Raw genomic sequence first — 26778 nt, forward strand, 5'->3', positions numbered from 1 at the left:
GCAAGGCGACAAGAGTCGTACCAACCCACCCCCGCTGCGTGTTTGAGAATGAATCCGCAGGCGTAAAGCAGCCGTTTCTGTTTCTGTCCACCGCCACCGCTGAGCTCAACAGGGAAGGGAACTGCATTGCACATTCGACTGGTTTGTCCAATTGGAGGAGACGGCGAGACGGAATCAACAATGGAACCGTTCGAGACGAACCAGTGAGTGGAACGCATACACACACATAATCATCATCATAATCATGCATGATCATAATCATGCATCATCATTTATCAGCAGCCATGGTCACCGCGTGTTGTGGCCACCACCCCTCGCGGTTCTGCGACGTGGAGCGAACCCACCCTGCACGGCTCCAGAGCTGCATGTGGCTCTCTAGCCCTGCGTGACGTTACGCATTTAGGCTCGGAGGATTAGCATTGCATTGAGCGACTCTTGAAATTTTGAGTTTTGTTGTTGTTGTTGAACCGTATTCGAAAAACTCACCCCCCCCCCACCAACTCCTGAAAGCGAGTCGATTTAAATCGCTCCGTCTCCTCCTCGGCGGTGCGGACGGCACCATCCCGAACGCGTTCCATTCCTTGGCTGCCGCTCCGTTATTGGCCTCGACCGCCGTCCGTCGCTATCCCTTCTTCCGCTCTCCCGCTCAGACCCACGTCTCTATAAACACTTCGAATCGATGTCGTCGCGTAAGCTTTCACCACCAATGTTATCCATCGCAGTATACGGATTGTGGCGCATCGCCTGATGAAGCTGGCCGTTGTAATAACTGGCTACAAAGTCGCGGTCGGTACTGAAACTGGAAAGTGCTGTGGGTTTACTCCCCAACTCACCGGTGTGCTGAAGTAGTTACGATATTGTTATACAGGAGGTCGTGGGTTCGATCCCAACTGCTGTATATTTGAAGTATGCATGTCTCTATCTCTCCCCGTGGTCGCGTGGTTTTTTTTTACGGGTCTTCCGGGTTTTCCCTCCACGTTTGGAATCAACATCACGAGTTCAAAGTATTTGGCTTGATATAAATGTCCACACGATGAGCCACTTCGTTGAGCTACAGTATCATTTGACATCGCCAGGTCGCTTCTGAAAAAGAGCCATTCAGCTCAGCGGGTCTTACGTGGTTAAATAAAAAAAAGTTTAGTTTGTACATTTTGCCCACTGCAAGACAGTATTATTGATCAAGGTGGTTACAAAAGCGCCGTATTTGCGCCTGTGCACCTTTGTACCTGAACACATAGGAGCACCGTTAATTATTTTTGTGTCCTGTTTGTGTGGGGTGTGTGTGTGTGATGATCTCTGCGGTATTTTGGCAGAACAAACACCATGTGACTGCAATGTAAAAGTCAAAGATCGCCCGTACCAAGCAGTGTAATTGTGCCTGGGTGGCATTACCCAACATCAGTGTCCCAACCACACAGAGCCCAACTGGCATCGTAAAATCGGCCCCTATCTCTGTGCGGGCATCTCTTGAAGATTACAAGAGCGCGGTTTGGTCGTACTGTACATTACCTTCACAAAGTCCTCTGTCATTCGTGCATTCGGGGTTTCGAGTTTTAACCGTGTTTTGTTAAAGCAGGTGGGAGCTCAAGACAACCTTTTTGGGAGGGCGAATTTTAATTCGCAAAGGTCACCTGGGTCACCAAAACGACAAAAGCAATACAAATACAAACAAGTAAAACAATGAAGTCAATTGAATTCACAGAAATAAACAACAACAACAACCAATTAATTGAAGGCTTTCACGACCAGTAATATTCATAGTAAAAGTTTTTGGGTTAGATCGCGCAATTATAAATGTGTCGTTAACTCACCACGCGCCACCACACTGATGTGCTGAAGTAACAGCTAATTGGCACATTTTGTTCACGTGACAAGCCTTTATTAAGTGGCTGTGTCAAGTGCTGGTAACTTAACATCCGTTAACATCTTAACATCATTGGATTCCTCCAGTATACATAAATATTCTGATCCTGAAAACGATGCTTTTATATTTACGCAATCTAACCCCCCAAAAAATGTCATACGAACAAAAAATTAGTTCGCTCACTTTTTAAGTAAACCCGTCCACAAACCCAGTGTGCAATTTTTCACCCCTCTGAGTCATTCCCTCTTTTCCAGAGCAAGCATTCCTGTGCAGCGCAAACGACAGGATTACAGAATGCGGGCTTCTGAAGGAATTTCACTTAGAATAACGTTTCAGGTGTCCATGTTCACGCTGGCAGTACATTCAGCAAAGCAGGGGAAACACAACAGTAAAGTCACGTAGAAAGAATATAAATTAAATAACAGAATACGACGTTTCGATTGCAACACAAGCAGTCGTCATCAATCGAGTTGCAATAGAAACGTCGTATTCTATTATTTAATTTATTTTCGTTCTACCTGACCTTACTGAAAGAACCAATAAGTAATTCCTGCAGTCACGAAAGCTTCAAATCAAGATTGTGATAATCTTCTTGGTTCTTTCGGTAAAGTCACGTAGAAGGGAAGTAATAAAATAATAAAAATAAAACATAATAAAATAAAATAATTCTCACGACGTTTCGGCTACAACGCAAGCAGCCGTCTTCAGGTGAAGAATGAGACACTGCCAAGCTAGGAGCTTATATATAAGCTGAGTTGGAGGTGGAAGAAGAAGAGAGCCTTAACAAAAGAATGTGCATATCAAGAGGAATTTAGCATATTCATGGGAAATGCGTAGGAGGTGGGCGGGGGGGTTTCAAAGTCATATTATGCCCATGCATTATGCAGGATCAGCAGCACCAAGGGAGGGTGCAGGGAGTAGCATTAACAAAGGAAAGGAATGTTAATAGTATGTAGCTGCAGTTACTAAACAACCACGTAGAAAACTAAAGTATAAACTACATAAAAAACTAAAGTATAAACTGCATAGCACCATCAGTATATTTACTATACTCTACAATAAGCTGAGTTACTAACAGCAAGTAGTACATTACAATTCTACGTCGTAAAAATTATATAATATGCTTCCATCTAAACTTTATTCTCTTAAATCACACGAGCATACACCGTACTGCCATAGATAAACCCAACATTAAATTATATACTGTATTGCTATAAACCACCTTATACATTTTAATATAACACTATGTATTATTCTACCCACCCTGATGTGTATCACACTGCTATATGTTTACTATATAATTACGATACTATATATTACTTTGTACATTGTATTAAGCATATAAATGTTATACTATTTGTTATTATACACTGTACCATTGACCGTCGTGTCAATGGGTGAGTCGTGGGGGGAAAAAATAGAAAAATTGTGATAATCGACACACTCAAGTGTGATATTGTTTAATAGTGTCAAATATGATATTGCAGCAACCCTGAATGCCAAGTTCCACTCCCTCTGTCCGAATCGACGCACATTTTTCAAGTCACTGCCCTCATAGGAAACAAATATGGAAGTTATGTCGGGGGAGTTTGTGAGTGTGCTATTTTAAAAATAGCTTTTGGGGAAACATTGGTATTGAAATCAGCAGCAGCAGCATTAATGCCACAAATGCCATCATCATCAACATCAGTTGCAGCAATACTATCAGTAATACCACCGTCATCACCTTCAGTTACGAGAAAAGCATTATCATCACCATTGCCACCATCATCAGCAGAAGCAGTGATCACTGAATAATCTGAATGAATACACTCATCAGCATTATCATCATCAACACATTTCGGGAAATGGCGCTACTTTGTAGCAGTACTGGTTAGATTGCCTATCTGCGATAATTATTTTGTGCTGAAATATTTACGTGTTGAATTATCCTTTCCATTGCTCTGCGGAAAGCGTCTAACCTGTGTACCTGTACTCTGCTGCGACTGACCATTGTTGTGCCACCCTATTAAAATTATCAATTCCAAAATTTTAATGATTCTCAGTCTACCCGTGGATAAAGCCCCCCCCCCTCCCATGTCAGTCGTGTTGAGTTGTTTTGACCATATTTCACCACCACCACCCTGGCCAGTGCAGGGTAGTGGAGGGGAGGGGGGGCGGATAGCAAGATCGGTTCGGAGTGTCTATGTTGTGTGTCTCTCTCTCTGTGTGTGTCTCTGTGTTGTGTCTCTCTCTGTGTTTATGTTGTGTGTGTCTCTCTCTGTGTGTCTCTGTGTTGTCTCTCACTGCTTGTGTGTCTGTCTGTGTGTCTCCGTGTCTGTGTTTTGTCTCTCTCTCAAATTTAGTTCTGCCTGATGACAATTGCTTGTGTTGCAATCGAAACGTCGTATTATATTATTTAATTTATTTTCTTTCTACCTGACTTTACCGAAAGAACCAAAGAGAGACACAAAATAGATTTGTTTCCAGCTGCCCTAAGTCCCTCACATTTATCTTGAATTTACGTTAACGGCATGGACACTATTGGGAAAGCTACATTTTAAAAGTAATCTGATTACGGATCGCGGAATTACTCCAGCAGACATCATCAGCTCGCTAAACGTGGGAGCCCCCTTTAAAACCCTCGCGGCCAAAATAGTTCTGCATTGATCCGAAATCATGACCTCACTTCCACGATGTCACTTCCGTGCGTTTCGCGCCAAAATATCAATAATCTTTAGCATCAGAAGCATCATAATCATCACCACGTATCAGGCAATGCCCCTTCTTCAAAGCATTATGGGTATATTTATTATCTGTGAAAATAATTTTGGACATTAACCTTAGGTAGAAAATTGTCCGTTTCGTTTTACTCTGGCAAACTTGTAACTTTGGTACTCTTTATTATTTATGGGACCAGGTTTGTGCCATTCCAGAAATCATAAATCCACCAATAGATCGAGGCCCCCCATGCCATGTCACGTGCCATGGGGTGACATCACTATTGTTAGCATGTTGACATTTGAAATTGGTACATAATGCAAGTGATCTTAACATATCTACAGTATGGGACCCTTTTTTGGCAGCATCAAGATGATGATAATTAACGATGATAATGCACACTTGGTGCCTTGCGATAGATGTCTATTTGATGTTTGAACACCTTAACAACCTGTATTCTTGCCGGAAAGGGTAAACCCTATTATTTTTTCATGACCTTAAAATTACACGAAAAAAAGAATAATCCGAAATGTTTAAATCTGAAACTCATCCTCGTTGGCTTTATATATTTCTCTTTTATGTTTCCATTCAACAGGACCTGCAAGTCCAGCATAAACATGGCTTGGTTCATGCATTTCTCCCTCATCCCTGCGGTAAGCGTTACCCCCGGCGGTGAGCTTTATCGACTTGGTACAGTCGATTGAAATCTGTTCCTGTGCCACGAGGTGGACTGGTGGCTTTCCGAGGTATCGTTGGTGATTCCAACCACCAGCTTCGTCAGGCGATGTGAAATGTAGGCATCCCAGCTCTACCCCCCCCCCCTCCCCCTTTAATGATGGGGCATGGAGTCCATTAAGCAATGCAGCTTTTAAACCCACACACACACAGACAAAAAGCAAACGGCTCTGCTCTTCTCTTGTAAATATTTACTAAGGTCGTGTCTCCTGGGCTGTAGTGAAAAGGCAAAAAATAAAAAACCTCGCCATCCATCATTATTATTAAGGCTGCCTTCAAAACGTGCCAAAGTGCTGAATTTCGCGTGGCATTTGAGAAGCAACAGACCGGCTTCATAATCGTTCGCCTGGATATTGAGGCGGGTGTCGCTTGAAGTCAGAAGCTCAGAATGTTGTGGCGGGATGCGGATGAGCAAGGCAGAAGCTCTGGGGAGAGACACGCGGCATGCGGTGCGTGTCATGGCAGGGTAAGGCCTGATCAGAGGTCACGGGGGTCAATGTGGTAAGAGACAGACATGGGAGCGGTCTGCTCGAATCTGCCGACCAAGGAGGAGAGCAAAGAGGAGGTGGTGAGACACGGTTAGGGCCGGTCACGGATATCGCTGCGTGTCTCCTTTGCAGCAGCTGCAGGACAGAGGTCGCAAACGGGTTTTGATTCCTTACCCGTACCCGGCCGCACCAGGGTCGCAAACGGGTACCCGTACCCGTACCCGGCTGGGTACGGGTAGCCGGGTATCGGGTAGAGTACGGGTATCGGGTACCCGGTTGCGACCTCTGCCGCAGGATCTGGTGGAGGGTAGAACGTGTTGGCGAGACGTGGTGGTGGTGGCGGTGGCATCAACGGCGGTAGCCACGCCGACGTCCTCGACCTTTTGATCGAGTTTGTAAAGCTGTTCGACACGCAAGGCAGTCTGTCTGTACGCATGTCTCTCCCTGTGTCTCCCCACGTCTCACCGCGTCTCTCTGCCTGCGTCTCCTCGCGTCTCCCGGGCTCCGTGTCTCCGTACACCTTTCCCGTTCGTATGTCAAAGTGTCTCCCCCAGTTCTTCCCCGCGAGTTTCCCCCCTGCCGTGTCCCCCCCATGCCTCCCCCCGTGTCCCCCCCCCATGCCTCCCCCCGTGTCTCCCCCACCCCTCCCGTGTCTCACCCCGTGTCTCACCTCCCCCCCCGTGTCTCCCCCTTTGCCCCCCCCGTGTATCCCCCTGTGCACCCCCTCCCTCCCGTGTCTCTCCCCGTGTCTCACCTCCCCCCCGTGTCTCCCCGTGCACCCCACCCCCGTGTCTCCCCCCTCCCTCCCGTGTCTCTCCCCGTGTTTCACCTCCCCCCCCCCCGTGCCCCCCCATGTCTCCCCCTTTGCCCCCCCCCCCGTGTACCCCCCCCTCCCGTGTCTCTCCCCGTGTCTCACCTCTCCCCCCGTGTCTCCCCGTTGCCCCCTCTCCCGTGTCTCCCCCTTTGCCCCCCCCCCCCCCGTGTCTCCCCCCTCCCTCCCGTGTCTCTCCTCGTGTTTCACCTCCCCCCCCGTGTCTCCCCGTGCCCCCCCCGTCCCCCCCCCCCATGTCTCCCCCTTTGCCCCCCCCCGTGTATCTCCCCCCCTCCCGTGCCCCCCCCCCCCCCCGTGTCTCCCCCCCCCCCCCGTGTATCCCCCCCCCCCCCCGTGTCTCCCCGGCAGGTCGTCGTCATCATCCTGCTGTCGTTCCTGCAGCGCCGCGTCCGCGGACACCAACTGGACGAGCGCTTCCCCCTCAACCGCCGCTTCGGCATCGTGGTGTAAGCGCACAATGACAAAGGTCCCTCCGCGTAGCCTCTCAACAGACGCGTTGGGGCAAGTGCAGTCGTGACGAGCACCTGTGAAGGCTGGTGTCGGCGCACCGCGCGAGGTTCTCATTTAAGGGGCCGTCCATAAATGACGTCACGCACCTCGGGGGGTGGGTCAGACATTTGTGACGATGTGTGACTAGGGTGGGGGGGGGGTTGAGAAATGTGACGTCACGTAAAAATGCGCAACTTTAAATAAATATAGACAGCACGTTCTACTTAATTAAAAATACTTTTTTATGTTTTCATGTACAACATCAGAGTACAGCACCACATTAAATACGCACTACAATGACAATAGTTTAAAGCGATTTGAATCATGTTTTATATTTTTTGGGGTGGGGGCAGTGCTTTGTGACGTCATATTTGAGGGGGGGTCTGACTTTTTGTGACGCCGTGTGACGAGGGGGGGGGGGGTCAAAAATCGTCCAAAATCGCGTGACGTCATTTATGGACGGCTCCTAGCGCTGAGTGGACCTTGCGGAGGCCCATAACCGGTTTATGTCGCGCCGCTCTCCATAGCCGCCTGGGCACACACAAAGATCCCCCGTATAGCCTTCACAGACTGCTGGGGCAAGTGCTGTTAGCGAGTACCTAGTAGCGATGTTTACGCACCGCACCAGGTACTCATTTGAGGCTGAGTCGACCTAGAGGAGGCCCAGGGACCGGTTCAGATACTCACGATCACCGGTGTTGGCCGTGAGCGGGAATCGAGCCCAGGTCGACAGGTTTCGTAGCGCAGCGCGCTAACCGCTTCACCACCGCTCCCGTAATTGTTGCACTACTGCCCGCATACACAAACACACACGCGCACACAGATACACACACACGCACACAAACACACGCACACACAAACACACACACGCGCACACAAACCCACATACACACACACGCACACACAAATACACGCACACACACAAGCACACACACACGCACAAACACACAAACACACGCACACACACACACAAACACACGCACGCACACAAACACAAATACACGTACACACACAAGCACAAACACACGCGCACATAAACACGCACACACACGCACAAACACACAAACACACACAAACACAAACGCACACACAAACACACACACACAAACACACGCGCACACAAACACGCACACGCACACACACAAACACACGCGCACACATTCACGCACACACACGCACACGCTGAGCGGGCGCTGTGTGTCCAGGCCCGTGTACCTGGTGGGCAACCAGAGCAACCGCTGGTCGTACGGCATCGCGTTCGGAGCGACCACCAGCACGGTGGTGTCGCTCTTCACCAACGAGTTCTCCAACTACTTCGACTTCGTCGCTCCGTCGTGGGCAAAAGGTGGGGCCCAGGACGACGCCGGACGACCACTGCCATAATTGTGACACCCCTCCCCCCTCCCTTCTTCGTCGTCGTCATCTCAGTCGTCGTCATCATCTCAGTCGCCGTTGTCTTCATCGTCTCAGTCGTCATTGCCGTCTCAGTCGTTGTCGTCATCATCTCAGTCGTTGACATCGTCTCAGTCGTTGTCGTCATCATCGTTGTCATCAACGCAAACTTCGCTGTCAGCTGTATTGTCATTATTCTTGGTTCTTTCGGTAAAGTCACGTAGAAGGGAAACAATAAAAAAAATATAAAACAATAAAATAATAAAAATATAAAACAATAAATTCTCATTTTATTGTTTTATATTTTTATTATTGTTTCCCTCTACGTGACTTTACCGAAAGAACCAAGAATATGAATCCCTGCAGTCACGAAAGCTTTACATCAAAATGTATTGTCATTGTCACCACAGCGAGCGTCATCGTCGTCATCGTGATTAAATCACAACAAGAACAACAGCTGTCTCTTGATTTGAAGCTTTCGTGACTGCAGGTTCTTTCGGTAAAGTCACGTAGGTAGAAAATAAAACAAATCATAAAATAAATAACGACGTTTCGGGCGCAACACAACAACAACAGCTCTCGTTCGCCACTAACTCGCGGTGAAGCCACCACGGCGCGTGTGCCCAGGCTAAGAGCACCTTGAGGCCACTGTGCATCGTGGAAGGTCCCCCACTGGCATATGCCATGTGGGTTGACTGAGATGACTGGCAGATGCACCCACCACCTGTGCGAGCTCTCAATACTCTGATAGTGCACTGTTTTTGAGTTGTACGCCTTTTGGCGTCAACTGGTCCAACACCAATGGAGACTAGGCTCTAAGGAAAGCTGTCTCGGGTGTGGACCAATCAACTTCAAGGACAGTGCATATCATTACCATTATCAGAGTTGTTTCTTTTTATTTGCATTTTGACTGCTTGTGTTGCGGTTATTGCAAACATGATGCCTTGTATAAAGGTGTCAGTTTTGTGCCAGTGTAAAGGGTAAAACCCTACTACTAAGGTTTAACCTGCCCGGCGCTCCGCTCGTTGTTGTGAGCGGTCGCTCCTCTACGCTGCGTTGTCGTTGGAAGTGCGATTGCCTCCAATTGCCCAGAAGCGTCCTTCACGAACCTCTTCCACAGAGGCCGATCTTGACACCGCTAGTACCATACAAATAAACAAAAATTTAACATCATGATGACCACAACCTCCAACATCATCATAATCACATTCATAATGATTTAGGTGATGTGGTTCTGATGATGAGGATGATGCTGAGACATTGCTAATGTTGCTGCTGCTATTTATAATTGACGGGGTTAACCACATTGCCGACCCAAGCAAATTTACCGAAAAAAATAAAAAATATAATTATGAACATCATCATTGCCGTCAGCCACGTGGGCCGATCTCATCGCCCCATCTCCATGGTGGGTCACCCACTTGGAAGCACTTCTCTCCTTTAGCTGCCATCATGAGGACTTCAACGGCGTTGACAACGATCATCATCATCATTGTTGTTGATGTTAACCTTACACGAATCGCTGCCTCTGCCCGATAGCTCTGGTTTATCTGCTGGCTGCCCTGGAAGTCGGCGTGGATGTTTACCCGTTCTTCGCCTGCCTTGGGACCGAGTACAAAATCCTGGGTTCAGTCCTGGGCTTCCTATACTCGGTGTCATGGTGAGCTTGCAATCTATAATTGTGTACGCGTATGTGTGTGGCTGGGAGCGGTGGTGTAGCGGTTAGCGCGCTGCGCTACGAACGAGTTCAATTCCCGCTCACGGCCAACACCAGTGACGATTATATCTGAACCGGTACCTGGGCCTCCCCTAGGTCGATTCAGCTTTAAATGAGTACCTGGTGCGGTGTGTAAACATCACCACGAGGGAGCCAAAGGCGGCCGGGCATGGTGCTGGCCACCCACCCCCTCGTGTGCCGTTCCAGCCTTAATAGGTGCTCACTAACAGCACTTTCCCAAACAGCCTGTTAAGGCTACACGGGGGATCTTTGTCTTTGTGGCCAGGATTTGTGATGTATGCGTGTGTGGCTGAGATTGGTGATGTGTGCGTGTGTGTGGCCGGGACTGGTGTGGGGCCGTCCATAAATGACGTCATGCACCTAGGGGGGGGAGGGGGGTCAGACATTTGTGACGATGTGTGACGAAGGGGGAGGGCGGGTTTGAGAAATGTGACGTCACATCAAAATGCGCAACTTTAAATAAATATTCATTAAATGGAATTGTTATAACAACACTCATTTTGATTAATTTTCATTATTAACTATTTGATTATTTAAATTTACTAAGGTCACCTTTCATTTATTCCTTGAAGGAGCATTTTGCTTCTCCATGGGAGAATGGAGAAGCATACATTTTGTAGGTGCTCGCTTAACAGCACTTTCCCCAACAGCCCCGTGTAGGCTATACGGGGCATCTTTGTCTCACTCTAATTGTATGCTTCCCTGACCTTTGACACTTCGGCTGGTGCAAGTGCTGCAGTGACATCACCGCCTCGTTTCAATTGCACTCACACAAAGACAAAGATCCCCCTGCAGCCTTCAATAGACCGTTGGGTCAAGTGCTGTCAGCGAGCACCTATGAAGGCCGGAACGAGTGCTGGGTGGCCAGCACCACGCCCGGCCGCCTTTGTCTCCCTAGTGCTGATGGTTGTACACCGCAGCAGGTACTCATTTGAGGCTGAGTTGACCTTGGGGAAGGCCCAGGACTGGTTAAGATAATTAATCATCGTGTTATGTTGGTGGCCGCCGGGTTTGTAGCGCGCAACAAACCACCGCTCCCCACATACGTTACACACACACACATACGCAGACACAGGTAAACACACACACATATGCAATCAACTATGCTCGATTAAAATATTTACTTTATAAAAAAATCTATCAAATTTGTTCGACTAAAATATTGAACTTGACGTTTTGTTTGTTCGTTTTCGGCAGGCTAACCGTGAATTTGATTGACGTTTGTCAATGCTCATTTGATCCGGTAAGTTCGTTTCCATTACTCGACACTGTATTCGTTTTCATTCGCACGCTCGACAGCGACTCTGAGTTTCCGGCAGGGGTCCTCCTGCATCCTCTGCAGAGGTCGCAACCGGGTACCCGATACCCGTACCCTACCCGATGCCCGTACCCTACCCGATACCCGGCTACCCGGGTACGGGTACCCATTTGCGACTCTGGTGCGGCCGGGTACGGGTAGGCCGTGAGTCACTGGTGAGTAACCGTTTGTCACTTATTTCCCAACGTCTTGTCTCTTCTCACAATTCAAGTTCCTAGAATCAATCCACCCACGCCTGCAACATGGCTTCATCCCAGAGGTCGCAATCGGGTACCCGTACCCTACCCGATACCCGGCCGGGTACGGGTAGCCGGGTTTCGGGTAGGGTACGGGTACGGGCACCCGTTTGCGACCCTGGTGCGGCCGGGTACGGGTATGGGTAAGGAATCAAATCCCGTTTGCGACCTCTGATCCTCTGGCAGGACTTTGGGGCCTATTTCTGCGCCCGTCTTTCAGACGCGCGGCTTCTGCGGCCGTCTGGAACGCTCTTCCTTCCGATATTAGGAAGCCACTGGAGCTATGCGTTCTTAAATGTTGATTTAAAACGCATTTCACGAGAACTGCTTTTTGTGTTGGGATCCTCGGATGAAATGTGCAAATGTAAATTATTATAATATATCGACAGCCCATCTCTCGCTCCCGTGTTGCCAGTCAATGCATCTCATTGGCCACCTACGTTGAACTAACTCTGAACTCTTTCTGTAAATGATAAGAAGCTCGTCCGGCAGGAGACTGCGTGCTTAGCTGACAACCAGTGAGCGGAATAATGCGAACCACTGTGTGACACTTAGACGGCAAACGACACTATTATGAGGAGTGGCTGGCTCACAGGGCGTGAGCGATGCACAGGGCCTGGTTTTAAATCCACAAACTCGACGTTCTGCAGTCAACATTCTGGCCGAAGAGCAGTGATGGGGAACGTTCGGCCCGTGGGCTGTATAAGACCCGCAAAATCATTTGGTGTGGCCCTGCCAAGGCAACTGCAGGCGAGACTCGAAATTCAATAAATCTAGGAGCAAACCTGGAAAAGCAGTTGCGAGTAGCAACATCATCAATACCAGCTAACATCACACGCCTCGCAAAAGAGAAGTAGTTCCAGCCATCACATTAGGGGGCGAGTTAATTAAATGTTTGACCAAATATAACAGACACATTTTTAAGTTGATTATTTTGTATGGCCCGCGAATGATGTTATAAATATCCAAATGGCCCTTGGCAGTAAAAAGGTTCCCCACCCCTGCCGTGTAGGCTCAGAGGGCTGGGCGCTATAGTATCAGTCGTTCAAATGCCTCTGTCCAGAAATCAGTCGTCGTGAATTATCGCTCCCCGAAGTCCGCATCGTAATTAGTGGTGGCGAGCCATTAAACTCCGCGCCTCCTCCTGGCCTTACCGAGGTACTGCAGTGTGGCGAGTGGATCCGTGTCCATCTGTGCGGAGCTCATCGAGTGCTGCACCCTCCTTGGTTAACACGCGCGGGTTTTTTTCCTCCGGGCATTGTGCTCCGGTGCCCTCCCACATTTGTAAAGACTCGTCAATGGAGTTTGCCGAAACATGCCGATCGAGACGTTTCAGGCAATGGCCCTTATGCATGCGACGACGAAGAAGGAGAAGCCATTGCGTATTATTTATTTTGGTTGGCAGTCGTGCTTATGCATCACTGCCAACGCAGCAGCAGCAGAGTCGCCAAATCATCCCAGTGTAGGATCGCAGAGCTTGGGCAACTGCTGGCGCCGGCTCTGGCTGTCTCCCCCACTCGTCCGTTGACGTTTCCCTGCGCCCCCCGCCCCTCCCGAAAAGCTGAGGGCGTTGACACAATTATCCGAAGCGCTTTAAAAGAGGGTGCAACTCGTCAGAATATTAAATTATGACGACGACATCTTTCTATCCCCCCCCCCCTGCTTTTCATAACCGGTTTGGTGCACGTTCACGGTGTGCACGTGCGTCACAACGTGATGCAGCGGGCCCCGCTCGCATTGCCTAAGTCGAAAAATAAAATGACGACGATGGTGACTGGGCGAAGAACCCGGGGTCCGGCACAGGATTCGCTGCTGGTGGGACAATGTCGCTCGGCTGGCCTGGGAACGCCTAGGAATTCCCCAGGAAGAGCTAGAGTTTGTGTATAGTAGTGTATAGAGTAGTGTATAGTGTAGTAGTGTATAGTGTAGTGTTTAGTAGTATATCGTGTATAGTAGTGTATAGTGTAGTAGTGTATAGTGTAGTAGTGTATAGTGTAGTGTTTAGTAGTATATTATGTATAGTAGTGTATAGTGTAGTAGAGTATAGTGCAGTGTATAGTAGTGTAGTGTATAGTGTATAGTAGTGTAGAGTAGTGTATAGTGTAGTAGTGTATAGTGTAGTGTTTAGTAGTATATCATGTACAGTAGTGTATATTGTAGTAGGGTATAGTGCAGTGTATAGTAGTGTAGTGTATAGTGTAGAGTAGTATATAGTGTAGTACTGTATAGTGTAGTAGTGCTAAAGTCCATCGCCAGGGAAAGGGATGTCTGGACTGTCCTACTCAACACGCTGCCGCCGCAACCCTCACCAGGACAAGCGGAGTGAGAAACGAATGGACGGACGATGATGACGACGACGATCTTGTGAACACATGCGTGCGTGCGTGCGCGCGTGTGTGTGTGTCGACGCAGGACCACGTGTTTGTGGTTCTGACCAAGACGCCGTCGCTCGTGTGCCAGCTCTTCCTCTCGCTCAAGTTCATCCACATGTTCTTCCGAGCGCTGATGATCGCCCTCGGGCGATCCAAGCCGGAGGTGAGGTTACGTGGGTGTAGTCGCGAGCGGTGAGAGGCCGACGTAGGGTAAAAATATTTTTGTTGTGTTTGTCCTGGTGATGCTCACGTATGTAGAATTGTCACTTTTAAGAATCCGAGAAGTAGTTATGTGACATCTAATTTTGTTTACGTGTTCATGGTGAGCACGTCATATGACCCCACGTGCTGGCCAGCTGACCACATCCGCCAGTTGATGTTTGCGTGTAACAAAGTGATTTTGATTCGTGTGTCTGTGTGTGTGCTTTAATTTATTTTCAGGAAACAGAATTGATTCTAAAATCACACCATGCAGCCTACATCAAAACCCTCTTATTGAAACCCGATCCGGAGTAAGTGCAGCACCGACCAATATTCATATTTGATATACTCTGCAACGGTCCACTGTCTGCTGGTTATCGGATGTATTTTAGATTTGAAGTTTTCGTGACTGCAAGGATCCATACTCTTTGGGTCTTTCGGTAAAGTCACGTAGATGAAAAAATAAAATAAAAAATTACGATCTTTCGATTGCAACACAAGCAATCGTCATCAGGTGTGACAACCACAGCAAGAAAATTAATATTTTTTTATTTTCATTTTTTCACCTTTGTGACTTTACCAAAAGAACCAAAGGACGTATGTTGAACTTCTTTCGAAACATACGCAGCCAACCATGCTAATCGGAAGTGTGGGGGAAGCACAACAAACTAAACACGAAAAGCAGTTCTTAAGAAATGAGTTTTCAATATAGATGGTTTAGATATGCATATCTCCAGTGTTTTCCTAATATCGGATGGAAGAACATTCCAGATGGCCGCATAAGGGCATCTGAAAGCACACAATGCAGTGACCGTCTTTGTTTGACGGCTGAGCCGAAAGCCGCTGCTGCTAGGATGACCGGAGTTCGCGTGATGGTTTTCTGCTCCTTCAAGATAGACAACTCATGATCTTAACGTTGTGAAAAATCCCGCTCGTTTTTGGATTCGTCCCCCCCTCCACCCCCTGCCTCTGTCCACCCAGGAGTGTCCACCATAGTCTATGACTGGGGTGAAGCGGGGGTACTTCCACCTTCTGACCCCCGTGCCCCTACTGGACATCTCCTTAAAGCAAATGCTTTATAGCTCATCGGATTCCTCCAGCATTATTAAAGATTTTGATTCTTCCAAGATGATGTGGCCCAGCAAGGAAGGATAGGCACAGCACCCTCTGCCTAAGGGCTTTCTTGAGCGCCTTCTAGTGGAGGACATTCAGCCAGCAGGGACGTGAGCAAGCAATTGCAGGGCTGCACCTTTACATCGTCGCCTTTAAGCAAGTCGATCAACCAATCTGAACTTTATTTATTTAAAGTCGGCAATTCTTAATACGTAAATTATCATTCGTCGATAACAAAAAATATATTTAAAATCGTAATTTTGGACGTGCGTCGCACAGCGTTCGCGAGCGAGCGAATGCTGTAGAGAGAGACAGACCGACTCGTGTAGGCACAAGGGAGAGCCACAGACAACGAGCGGGGAAGGCAGCAGCCAAGCGGTGAGGAGCCGGCGTCAACGATTGTCCAAGGTCTGCGGTCCTCTGCATATGAGGGCGTCATCGGCCAATTAACGAGTGTGACTTAAACGTGGTATGGAAGCCGGAGCACACGCCTGAGGCTAACCCACACATGCGAAGGGGAACCACTCTACCCCCCATACAGAGCGAACAGCTGGAGTCCACGTTCTCGCTGCGCCACCTTCTCCTGGCGAGCCAGAGTACGGGAGCTTCTCCTCGTCGATGCCCACGGGGGAAGGGAGTTCGGCAACGACTGCGCGATTCGCCAACCCCCTCGGCCTCCAGAGTGCTCGAGTGCATGCGACGCGCGTAGCCACCGCGGGGGCCATGCGATCGGAATGACAATCGGGGTTGACTGTAAAAAACCCAACGGTTAACCGTGACGTGTATTTGCACGCGTTTTTCGATGCACAGGGAGGAGGAAGAGGCTGTGAAACGGAAGTCATGCTTTCGACGCAAGTGCTACGACTGGGACCCCCATTTTAAGTTTCCAGCCCGAATGATCGCGACGGCCGTGTTGGGAGTCATCTGCCTCTACTCCGTGAGTCTCCGACACCAGACTTGTGGCGACGCATGCGAAAACAAACAAATATGCTCCGATAATAATGTGTGCATTGTCTTTGAAACTGATTGGCCCTACACCAAAGACGGCCTTCTTAATGGCCTTGTCTCACCAGTGTCAGACCAGAGAGGGCCAAAGGCGAACTGTACCAAGGCAATGCACGTATCAAATTATTAATCGCTCGGGTTGAGCAGTTATATATATAATGCGAGCGTAAGCGGGGTTCGCTGCTGGCCTCTGGGCCAATCATATGGCCCGGGGTATTGGGGGGCGGAGCCAGTATGGGGGCGTATGTGAAGGTCCGCCGCTCACCTCGGGTCCAATCGGAAGCGAAGTGAGTGGGGGCGGAACCTAGGGGCAGAGCCAGCAGGGCGCTATGGGGAGGCCAGATCTGGAAGGTTCGGAAGGGCGTGGTGAGAGGGAGGAGACAGGGTCACGTGGTGAAGGGGATACAGGTGGGAGCCCGGAAGGGCTCCGGGTCAGTTGTTGGAGTGAAGAAGCTGGACCACGTTGGGTGGCCGGAGGGAGTCCGCGCCATCAGCCACGTGGTTGAAGGAGCTTCAGCACACCGTCGGCCAGCGGTGTGCGGAGCGGGGGAGCGTGAAGGACTGACGAGAGAGCGTGTGCGGGGCGCGCGCGAGGAGCAGCTGGTCCGGTGTCGGGACCAGCAGGGTGCGGGTGTTAACCCGAATAAAGAGTGACGGAGACCAAGCAGTGCGTGGCGAAGTCCTTTATTACATATATATGGGACCTTTTTGCCAGTATCAAAATGATGGAAAACATTTCGATTTAAAGCTTTCGTGACTGCAGGGATTAATCTTATTGGTTCTTTCGGTAAAGTCACGTAGAAGGGAAGTAATAAAATAATAAAAATAAAACATAATAAAATAATTCTCACTTGACGGACCTGTTCTCCACCTGAGGACGGCTGCTTGCGTTGTGGTCAAAACGTCGTGAGAATTATTTTATTATGTTTTATTTTTATTATTTTATTACTTCCCTTCTACGTGACTACCGAAAGAACCAAGAAGATGGAAAACATGTTTTGCCACGCGTGGTTCATGCAGACTAGGGATGCCTTTGCAATGGGTGTTGCCTACTCGACGCGTGAAGATCTTAACGCCTTCCCCGTTTTATTGCCGGAAGGGAGATGAAGCCCATGAATAATTTGTTTTCTTCATTCATCCTCCCAGGTCGTGTTGATCGACATCCAGCTGGCGATACTGGTGTCCCGAGAGGTGGTGGAGTTGGAGGTGTCGCTCGACGAGCTAGTGAATGTGGACGACCTTCCCTCCGGCACCAACAGCACCATCATCCAGTTCGTCGAGTTCATGGGCGTCGCGCAAAGTGAGACACTCCCCGTTCTCGAGTTCCCGCGAGAAAGAGGGTTTTTGGCTCGCCGACAAAACCGTTTGCGTCCCATTCGTTTCTGCGGCTCTTCGGCCGTCTCTTCCACGAACGCACGGTTGGCTATGGGCGGCGCGAATAGAAGTTCAACGCACGCCTCGAGGGAGCTCTAGACGGTGTTTGGCCTACTCTTTCCTCGCTGGCCGGAAGCCTCGGAAGGAGGAGTGGAGTGATGTGCCCACACTTTTCCCCACCACGCGCGGGCAGGGTGGCGGGTGGTGTGGATTTAACGTGCACATATACCCTGGCACAAGCGCCGTGGTGATGTCACCGCCACTTAGTGGCGAATTGCGGTTGTTGTTGTTTATTGTTGGTGGTGGATATTTAAGAAACTCGCCCCATTGTTTGAAGTGCCGCACCTGGAGATAGATTTGGGCGCCACGGTGGCGAGGTGTTTACTACCTCGCCTGCTATGCAGGAGATCGTGGGTTCGATCCCGACCCTGACGCCTGCTGCTGTATATTTGAAGTTTGCGTGTCTCTCTCTCACTCTCCCTGTGGTCGTGTGGATTTTTCTCCGGGTCCCTCCGGTTTTTCCCTCCACATTTAGAAACAACGTCACGCGTTTAAGAGTATTTGGCCGCGATAAATTTTCCACGCGAAAAGCCACTTCGTTGAGTTATCATTTGTGTTGGCCAGGTCGCCTCTGAAAAATAATATCTCAGTGGGCCTTACCTGGTGAAATAAAAAATAGTTTTTAGTTTTTATAGTTTATCTGAAGAGAGGGATGACGTGGGAAGAGGCTACGAAGTCAAACGGAACGATCAAATCACTTGGCAATAATACGCCAATTATTGTGTTGCCCAGGGACCGTAGCTCATGGCCGAACTCGGTGGGGGAGGTCATGAGGCGTCGCGCTTTCTGTCGTTTCAGTTGCATGGAGCATCTCCACTTACACGGCGGCAGCAACCTCCGTCGTGTACATTTTCCACATTCTGGTGTGCTACAGGTGAGTGAGCGAATCGTGCGTCCGCCTGTGTGCGTGTCCGTCCGTCCGTGCGCTTTTGCGTTACGTCTGCGTATCTGTGTGTCTCTCTTTGCTTGCGTTTCGTGGATGTCTGTGGGTGTCTTCGTGTGTGCGTCTGCAGGTAGGTTAGCGTGGAGAGCGGTAGTGTAGCGGTTAGCGCGCCGCTGCAACCCGAGTTCGAGTCCTACTTGCGGCCACCAACACCCAGTGACAATTATCTGAACCGGTCCTGGGCCTCCCCTAGGTCGACTCAGTCTCAAATGAGTACCTAGTGCGGTGTGTCAACATCGCCACTAGGGAGACAAAGGCGGTTGGGCGTGGTGCTGGCCACCCACCCCCTTGTGCTCGCTAACAGCACTTGCCCCAACAGGTCCCTTCTGAAAAAAGAGCCATATAGCTGTGGGCCTTACCTGGTAAAATAAAATAAAATAGTTCAGTAGCAGTAGTTTACTTTATATGTGTCTGTGATTACTACCCATCGGACTTGATTTCTATTCAATCTGGCATTTGAAACGCATTGCCGGGACGTCTGCGAATTTGTGTGTGTGTGATCCCGCGGGTTGACCGCGTGAATGGATTGGCGCGTGTGCGTGGACCGCCGTAGGAAACACATCAAACGGCTGTGGAGGGGCGACCGAAGTTTCCTTCCACAGAAGCAACCGAAGGCCGGCCCTATGATGGTGAGTACCGCCAGCGCGCCACGCACTTGCACATGTCGCCGCTGTGGGGACATGTTAAATACCTTGCCCGGTATACAGGAGGTCGCACTCATTGCACACAAAGTGCTTGCCACATATGAACCACGGCACCTTGCTGACCTCGTCATTCTCACAGCAGCAGCAGCTTTTGGCTGGCCATCGAACAAAGACAGTCGCCGCATCGCGAGCTCACAGATGCGCCTTCTGCGGCCGTCTGGAACGCTCTTCCTTCCGATATTAGGAAGCCACTGGAGCTATGCACTTTCAAATAATCATGATTGACAAACTAATTCCTTTGTCTTTGTACATCTGCATAGTCTAACTTTCTATTCGACTATGCCGGTGATCTTTGTGTATGTGTATGTATGTTGGCCAATGGTCCAAATATAGGACTGCAGAACTTGGGCAATTGCCCGGTGCCTCTTCTGGCCGCCTTCCCGCTGTCTCTGCGGTTTCCCACACCTCTGAATCATTTGATCTCTCTTTGAGAGTGAGCGCAAACACTTGCGTGTTAACAGATGTAACACTATCATAATTATTTACGTATTTATTTATATGTGTGCGTGTGTTTGTGTAGGCTGCAGGCGTTAGGTATACAGGCTGGCAGATTGCATACCTGCTGTGGGGTACGTAAGCACCGTGTACATTTTGACGGAGCTCGCATGTGACTGACATTTGTGAATGTTGCTCTGACTGCCCTCTGCTGCCCACTCTGTGGCCCCCACATCCTATAACACCTGGGCACAGCAGGTAATTTGGTCGTATGCATGGATGTGTATACGTGTATCTCATGCGTGGATATGTATATGCAGTAGGTAGACCCAGCCTCAAATGAGTACCTGATGCGGTGTGTAAACATCACCACTGGGGAGACAAAGGTGGTTGGGCGCGGTGCTTGTCACCATGCCCCTCGTGTATTGTACCGGGCCTCATAAGAGCTCGCTAACAGCCTAACAGCACTTGCCCCAACATCTGTTAATGCTATACGGGGGATCTTTGTCTGTTTGTGACCACAGCTGAGCTTAATCATTTAACCCACAACACGTGGTTGTGTAATATATACTCTTATTTATTTAATACGTGGAGAGACAGATAGTCCTATATGATGGAGGGAGACATCGTCCACTTTTCTATTTTGCTCATTGGCTTCCGGTTGCTGAACGAATACATTTTCAGGTCGCACTCCTGACACACAAAGTGCTTGCCAGAAATGAACCGCAATACCTCGCTGATCTCGTCAAGGAGCACAAACCATCACGTGACACTCCGCTCATCCTCGCAAGCAGCGGCTTTTGGCTGGCCATCGAACAAAGACGGTCGCCGTTTCGCGCGCTTTCAGATGCGCTTCTGCGGCCGTCTGGAACGATCTTCCTTCTGATATGAGGAAGCCACTGAAGCTGTGCACTTTTAAATCATCCAGATTGAAAACTCATTTCTTTATAACTGCATTCGTGTTTATTTTTTTGTCCTTCCCCTGCACCTCCGATTAGCACGGTTGGCTATGTATGGTGCAAAATAACTTCAACATACATACACGCACACATTTTCTACAACGCTGTAATTATTTTGCATTACACGACACATTGGGCCCATTCTGCGACCTCCTTCCAAAGAGACCTTTGCCTCTTCACGCGGCCCAAAAAAGCGCACCTAGGCTGGCACGGGGCGCCGCGGCGACGTCACCGATTCTGCGCTGTGCATGTCGTTGCAGGGTATCTGGTTCTTCACGCGGTGCAGTTCCTGCTGATGCTGCTGATTGCTTACGGCATCGTGCTGCCCATAATGAGCGGCAGAGGCCTGGCGTTGCTGCAGGGATTAGGGATATCCTTGTACGCGACGGCACATGCGTGCACGCATACGTACACGCATGCATGCAGACATACGTACACGCATGCATGCAGACATACGTACACGCATGCATACATACAGACATACGTACACGCATGCATACATACAGACATACGTACACGCATGCATGCAGACATACGTACACGCATGCATACATACAGACATACGTACACGCATGCATACAGACATACGTACATGCATGCATACAGACATACGTACACGCATGCATACAGACATACGTACACGCATGCATACAGACATACGTACACGCATGCGTACAGACATACGTACACGCATGCATACAGACATACGTACACGCATGCATACAGACATACGTACACGCATGGATGCAGACATACGTACACGCATGCATGCAGACATATGTACACGCATGCATGCAGACATACGTACACGCATGCATGCAGACATACGTACACGCATGCATGCAGACATACGTACACGCATGCATACAGACATACGTACAGACGTGCTTGCACACATGCTTACGCACACACATGCGAGTGTCATCACAGCAAGAAGGGCCTGGGTTCGATTCCCGACTCGGGGGCCTTTCTGCGTTGGGTTTGCATCTTCTCTCCCGCTGTTCCGCGTGGGTTTCCTTTTGGTTCTTCGGTCTCCTCCCATAGCGAGCAAAACAAACATGCAATGTAACGTGAAATGGGGCAAAAACATCCCAATGCTGAAAAATTACCTGCGTATGACTCGATTGGGATCACATTCAGCAGCATTCACCCCCTCCTGCCAAAAGTTGGCACGGCGCTCCTGGAACGGAGTCTTGAGGCTCGGTGAGACTATCCCGGGTAAACAAACGCAACATTTTTTTTTTCTTCTTGGTTCTTTCGGTAAAGTCACGTAGAAGGGAAATAATAAAATAATAATAATAAAACATAATAAAATAATTCTCACGACGTTTCGGCCACAACGCAAGCAGCCGTCCTCAGGTGAAGAACAGGTCTGTCGGAAAAACGACAGCGTTTGAATGACACTGTCTGAATGACACTGTCTTTCCGACAGACCTGTTCTTCACCTGAGGACGGCTGCTTGCGTTGTGGCCGAAACGTCGTGAGAATTGTATTTTATTATGTTTTATTTTTTTTATTTTATTATTTCCCTTCTACGTGACTTTACCGAAAGAACCAAGAAGATGAATCCCTGCAGTCACGAAAGCTTTAAATCGAAATTTAAACGCAACATTACCAACGGCAAGACAAACAAATGTGCAGCGCAACCCGCAAATCTCGTTTGGAGAGAGCTGTCGAGCGCAACCAGCGAAAACCTACTCGCTCGGCGGTAAACCCACGTTCCTCTTCCCTCTGTCCGCTCTTCCAGCTTGAGCATTTTCCTCGTCATCGGAGTCATCGTGGTTCAAGTGATCATCTCGGACATGTGCTTCCTGCAGCCCAAGATCAACGCAGAGGACTCCTCTCGCCCCCTGGCCCTCAACAACATGTGCGTCTTCGCTGTCGCTCACTTAACGGACTACCCGGAACCCCTTGGCGGCCACAGGAACGTGGAATTGCCACCACTGTGCCCTGGCGGCCCACCAACGGGAGACGAGCGGTTAATTTCGTTCGGCATCCGTGGCAATGAGCGTCGACGCAGCCGCTTTAAAATCGATCCTTTCGCTCCAGATGCACGCGCTGAATCGTCGGTGAAAGGGTTCGCTATGATTAACGCAAAATTGTGAGCAAATGACAGGATATGATCAGATATGATCACATCACCCATATCTCTGAAGTTAACCGCGGTGGCGAGATGTTAACTACCTCGCCCTTGTATACAGGAGGTCGTGGGTTCGATCACTACCCTGACACCTGTATATTTGGAGTTTGCATGTTCTCCCCGTGGTCGCGTGGGTTTTTCTCCGTGTCCTCCGGGTTTTCCTTCCGCATTTTGGAATCAACATCACGCGTTTAGAGTATTTTGTTGCTATAAATTTCCACTTGATGAGCCACTTCGTTCAGCCATCATTCGTGATAGCCAGGTCACTTCTGAAAAAGAGCTCTAGAGCTCAGTGGGCCTTACGTGGTAAAAAAAAAATAGTTAATAGTTTTTAACAGGCTTGAGCCTGGATAGAGCTTCGATAGGTGGCCACCGTGAACAAACAGGTTGCCATCGGGCTTGCGGGGCTACGTCGTGAGCAGCTGAGCGCCACTGCTGTGCAATACTTCTGCGTTCCCTGACTTCACCAAGCCTCATCGCATGGCGTGGTGAAGTACGGTCGATTAGCCGCCCGTAACTCGTACAGCGTGCGGAGCCGCCACTCATCCAGCAGTGGATCGACAAAGGGCTGTACGTGTACACCATGACGATCATGTCCTCGAGCGCTCAGACACCTGGAAATCAGGGCTCAATTTCTCGCCGAATATTTTTCGGGTCGCTGGTAGACTGGCGTAGGCACGTGACTAGTATCCAGAACCATCCGCCAGAGGAATACACGATGTGGTGTGCCGGGTCAGAGCGAGAGTGTAGTAATTAGCGCGTGCTTGATGAATCCGGTGACCCGACTTTGATTCCCGCTCACGGACAACACCGGTGACGATTATCTAAACCAGTCCTAGGCCTCCGCTAGGCCGACTCGGCCTCAAATGAGTAACTAGTATGAAGTGTATTCATCGGCACTGGGGAAACAAAAACGGTTGGGCATCGTGCTGGCCACTCACCCCCTCGTGCACCGTGCCGGCCTTTGTAGGCGCTCGCCAACAGCACTTGCCCCAACAGTCTGTTAAGGCTACACGGGGGATATTTATCTTTGTGTGCGCGTGTGTGTGTGCGCGAGTTGCAGTCGCGCCTTTCTCAACTTCAGCTACTTCTTTTTCTTCTACGACGTCATGCTGGGCATGGGCGCCTGCATCGTGCGCCTGCTCTTCGGCGCCACCATCGGCGCCTGCCTCGTCGCCCGCATCGACCGCACGATCATGCCGCGCGGCTACGAGGTCGTCGACATGGGTGCGTCGTCGCGCGTCGGTTTACACCAACCCCCTCCCTCCCGCAACGGAGTCGCCCGACGCCGCGTGCCTGCGTGTTCAAAGAAGAAGGGGACAGGGCACGGGCGGAGGAGGGTCGAGAAGGGAACCCGTGCCGGGACCGACAGCTTGGGACGGACCGGCGACGAGGCTCCAGGACGATCGACGCGCTCCAAGTCGTTCGGTGGCACCGGTGCACGAGCGCAAATCGACACGCTCGGCACGTCGGCAACGGCGTGTGCCGTTCACGGGGAGTGAACGAACACGCACGTCGACGTGTTGCGCGACATCCCTTCTGCGCGGCGGCCCAATCAGAGAGGCTGGAGAGATCTTGACTTACGTGGATGCATATATAGCGCCGCATCCCAAAGGCGCTTTACAAAAATTGCAAAAAATTGCGGAGTGAATAATGCAGTAGGGAGACTGCACCGTATACATCACGGGGGCCATGACGATAGTTAAAATGTCATGAGTTCACTTGCTTGGGTAACTCCGGTTTAACCACAGGTGGCTGAAATCGGGATTTCAAACCCAGGGATTGTAAATGTTGTGGATTTGCTCTCCAACACACCGGTGTTGCTGTACTCGTAACGAATTGGCACGTTCTGTTTACGTGACAAACCTTATTCATTGGCTGTGTCGGGTGGTGGCGACTATAACGACACATTTATATTTACGCGATCTAAGCCCCCCAAAAGAACCTCCTATATTATGGATGATATCAGGTCGCGAAAGCTTCCTACGTGTTAACCAAACCCATGGCTCTCAGCGGTTCCGGCTCAGCACCGACCCCCCCCTCCACCCGGAGCCACCCCGGCTCCCTCTGAACTGTCCCGTCTGTGTGTCGCCCTGTGCGAGCAGGCTACTCCACGTGGATCGGCATGCTGCACATGGACCTTGTACCACTCGCACCCCGTGCCTGCTGGCATTCTGCACGTTGCTCTTGGACGGCTGCCACTCCTCAACGGGAACGCTGCCCAAAGGAGGTAAACGCCGTCCGTCCCAGCTCAAGGGGCCTTTCACAAAGTTTGCGGTTGGGTAATCGCGCGCAGATTTCACTCAAGCTAATGTATGTTAGTGTTGAACTTCGTTCGCACCGTACATAGCCAACCGTGCTAATCGTAGGTGCGGGGGAAGGTCAACAATCTAGAACTATTATAAAACTAAAAACTATTTTTATTTTACCCAGGTAAGCTATATAGCTCTTTTCAGAAGCTGTGTGTGTGTATTCACCATAGCAAGATGCATTGTATGTTGTTACAATACTGTACCAAGAAAATTATCCCCCATATAGCCTTAACAGGCTGTTGGGGCAAGTGCTGTTAGCGAGCACCTATGAAGGCCAGCACAGCACACGAGAGGGTGGCCAGCACCACGCCTGGCCGCCTTTGCCCCCCCAGTGGTGATGTCTACACACCGCACCGGGTACTCATTTGAAGCCGATTCGACTTAAGCTGACGCCCTGGACTGGTCCTTATATTCCAATGTTGGCCGTGACCAGGAATCAAACTCGGGCCGTTGGGTTCGCAGCGCAGTGCGGTAACCGCTACACCTCCGCTCCCCCACCACTGTAGACACACAAGTACACACACACACGTACACCAATTACAAGACAAGAACGCACGCGCGCAGGTGCTCCAATCACACGCATCAACCCACATTCACCCGCACGCGCCCCAGGCACGTTCGACAGCAGCAGCAGCAGCGGCAGCGTCAGCGGCACCAGCGCCGCATCCAAGCGGTCCCGCACGTCGCGTGCTCGCATCCGCTGGCTGCTACTGCGCACGCTGCTCAACAACCCTCACCTCATCGAGCAACGCAAGCGCCGCTCCGACGACTCGGCTCTCCCTCCTCCTCCTCCTCCTCCGAGCGACGACGCCGCCGTAGCCGACGCGCCGCCGACCCCCGGCAGCCCCCGACGGGAGACGCTGGAGCGGGCGACGGTGGCCAACGTGCGCTCCAAGGAGCTGGCGCGCCGCGCCGAGGAGAGCCGCCGCGAGGAACTGCGGCGCGCCGCCCGCAGACCGACGCCCATCGCCGGCACGGCCGACGACGAGCTGGCCCTGCCGCCGCCGCCGCGGCCGCGGCCGGCGGCGGCGCCTCGCGACGCGGAGGCGGCCCGGTCTCTGCCGCGGCAAGCGGGGAGCGTGGCGGCCGCGGCGGCGGCGGCGGAAAGAGGGAAAGATCCCAAATGGGAGTCGACGCTGCTGGATTTGAACGAGTACGAATTTGACGCGTGAGGAAGACGCGCGAAGGGGTGCGGACTCGTGTAACACGCGAGGGGGGGGGGGCACCGGCCGGCTGGGTGCACCGGCGACGGAACGCGCCTCGCACTGCCGCCCATCATGACGACCATTGCAACGTCTCCGCGTCTTGCTGGACGTGCCTCGTTATAAGGGACGGGGGGGTTCCCACGTTCGGGAGGTGAAACGTTGG

General features: G+C 50.5%; 1 protein-coding gene across 1 annotated transcript; it reads left to right on the forward strand.

The window, feature by feature from the left end:
* On the forward strand, window positions 1-26370 carry LOC133354267 (stimulated by retinoic acid gene 6 protein-like). The gene is made up of 18 exons (XM_061570979.1): window positions 1-203; window positions 5160-5217; window positions 6968-7065; window positions 8314-8453; window positions 10040-10160; window positions 11436-11481; window positions 14205-14327; window positions 14606-14676; window positions 16289-16415; window positions 17630-17783; window positions 18716-18791; window positions 19414-19489; window positions 20085-20133; window positions 21219-21336; window positions 22706-22825; window positions 24162-24325; window positions 25204-25328; window positions 26023-26370. Exons 1-18 carry the CDS (start codon window positions 181-183, stop codon window positions 26227-26229), a joined length of 1896 nt encoding a protein of 631 aa, XP_061426963.1. The 5' UTR covers window positions 1-180; the 3' UTR covers window positions 26230-26370.
* The last annotated feature ends 408 nt before the right edge of the window (window positions 26371-26778 follow it).

The sequence above is a fragment of the Lethenteron reissneri genome, chromosome 46, assembly GCF_015708825.2.
Source record: "Lethenteron reissneri isolate LAM-NWPU_2019-01 chromosome 46, ASM1570882v1, whole genome shotgun sequence".
NCBI lineage: Eukaryota > Metazoa > Chordata > Hyperoartia > Petromyzontiformes > Petromyzontidae > Lethenteron > Lethenteron reissneri.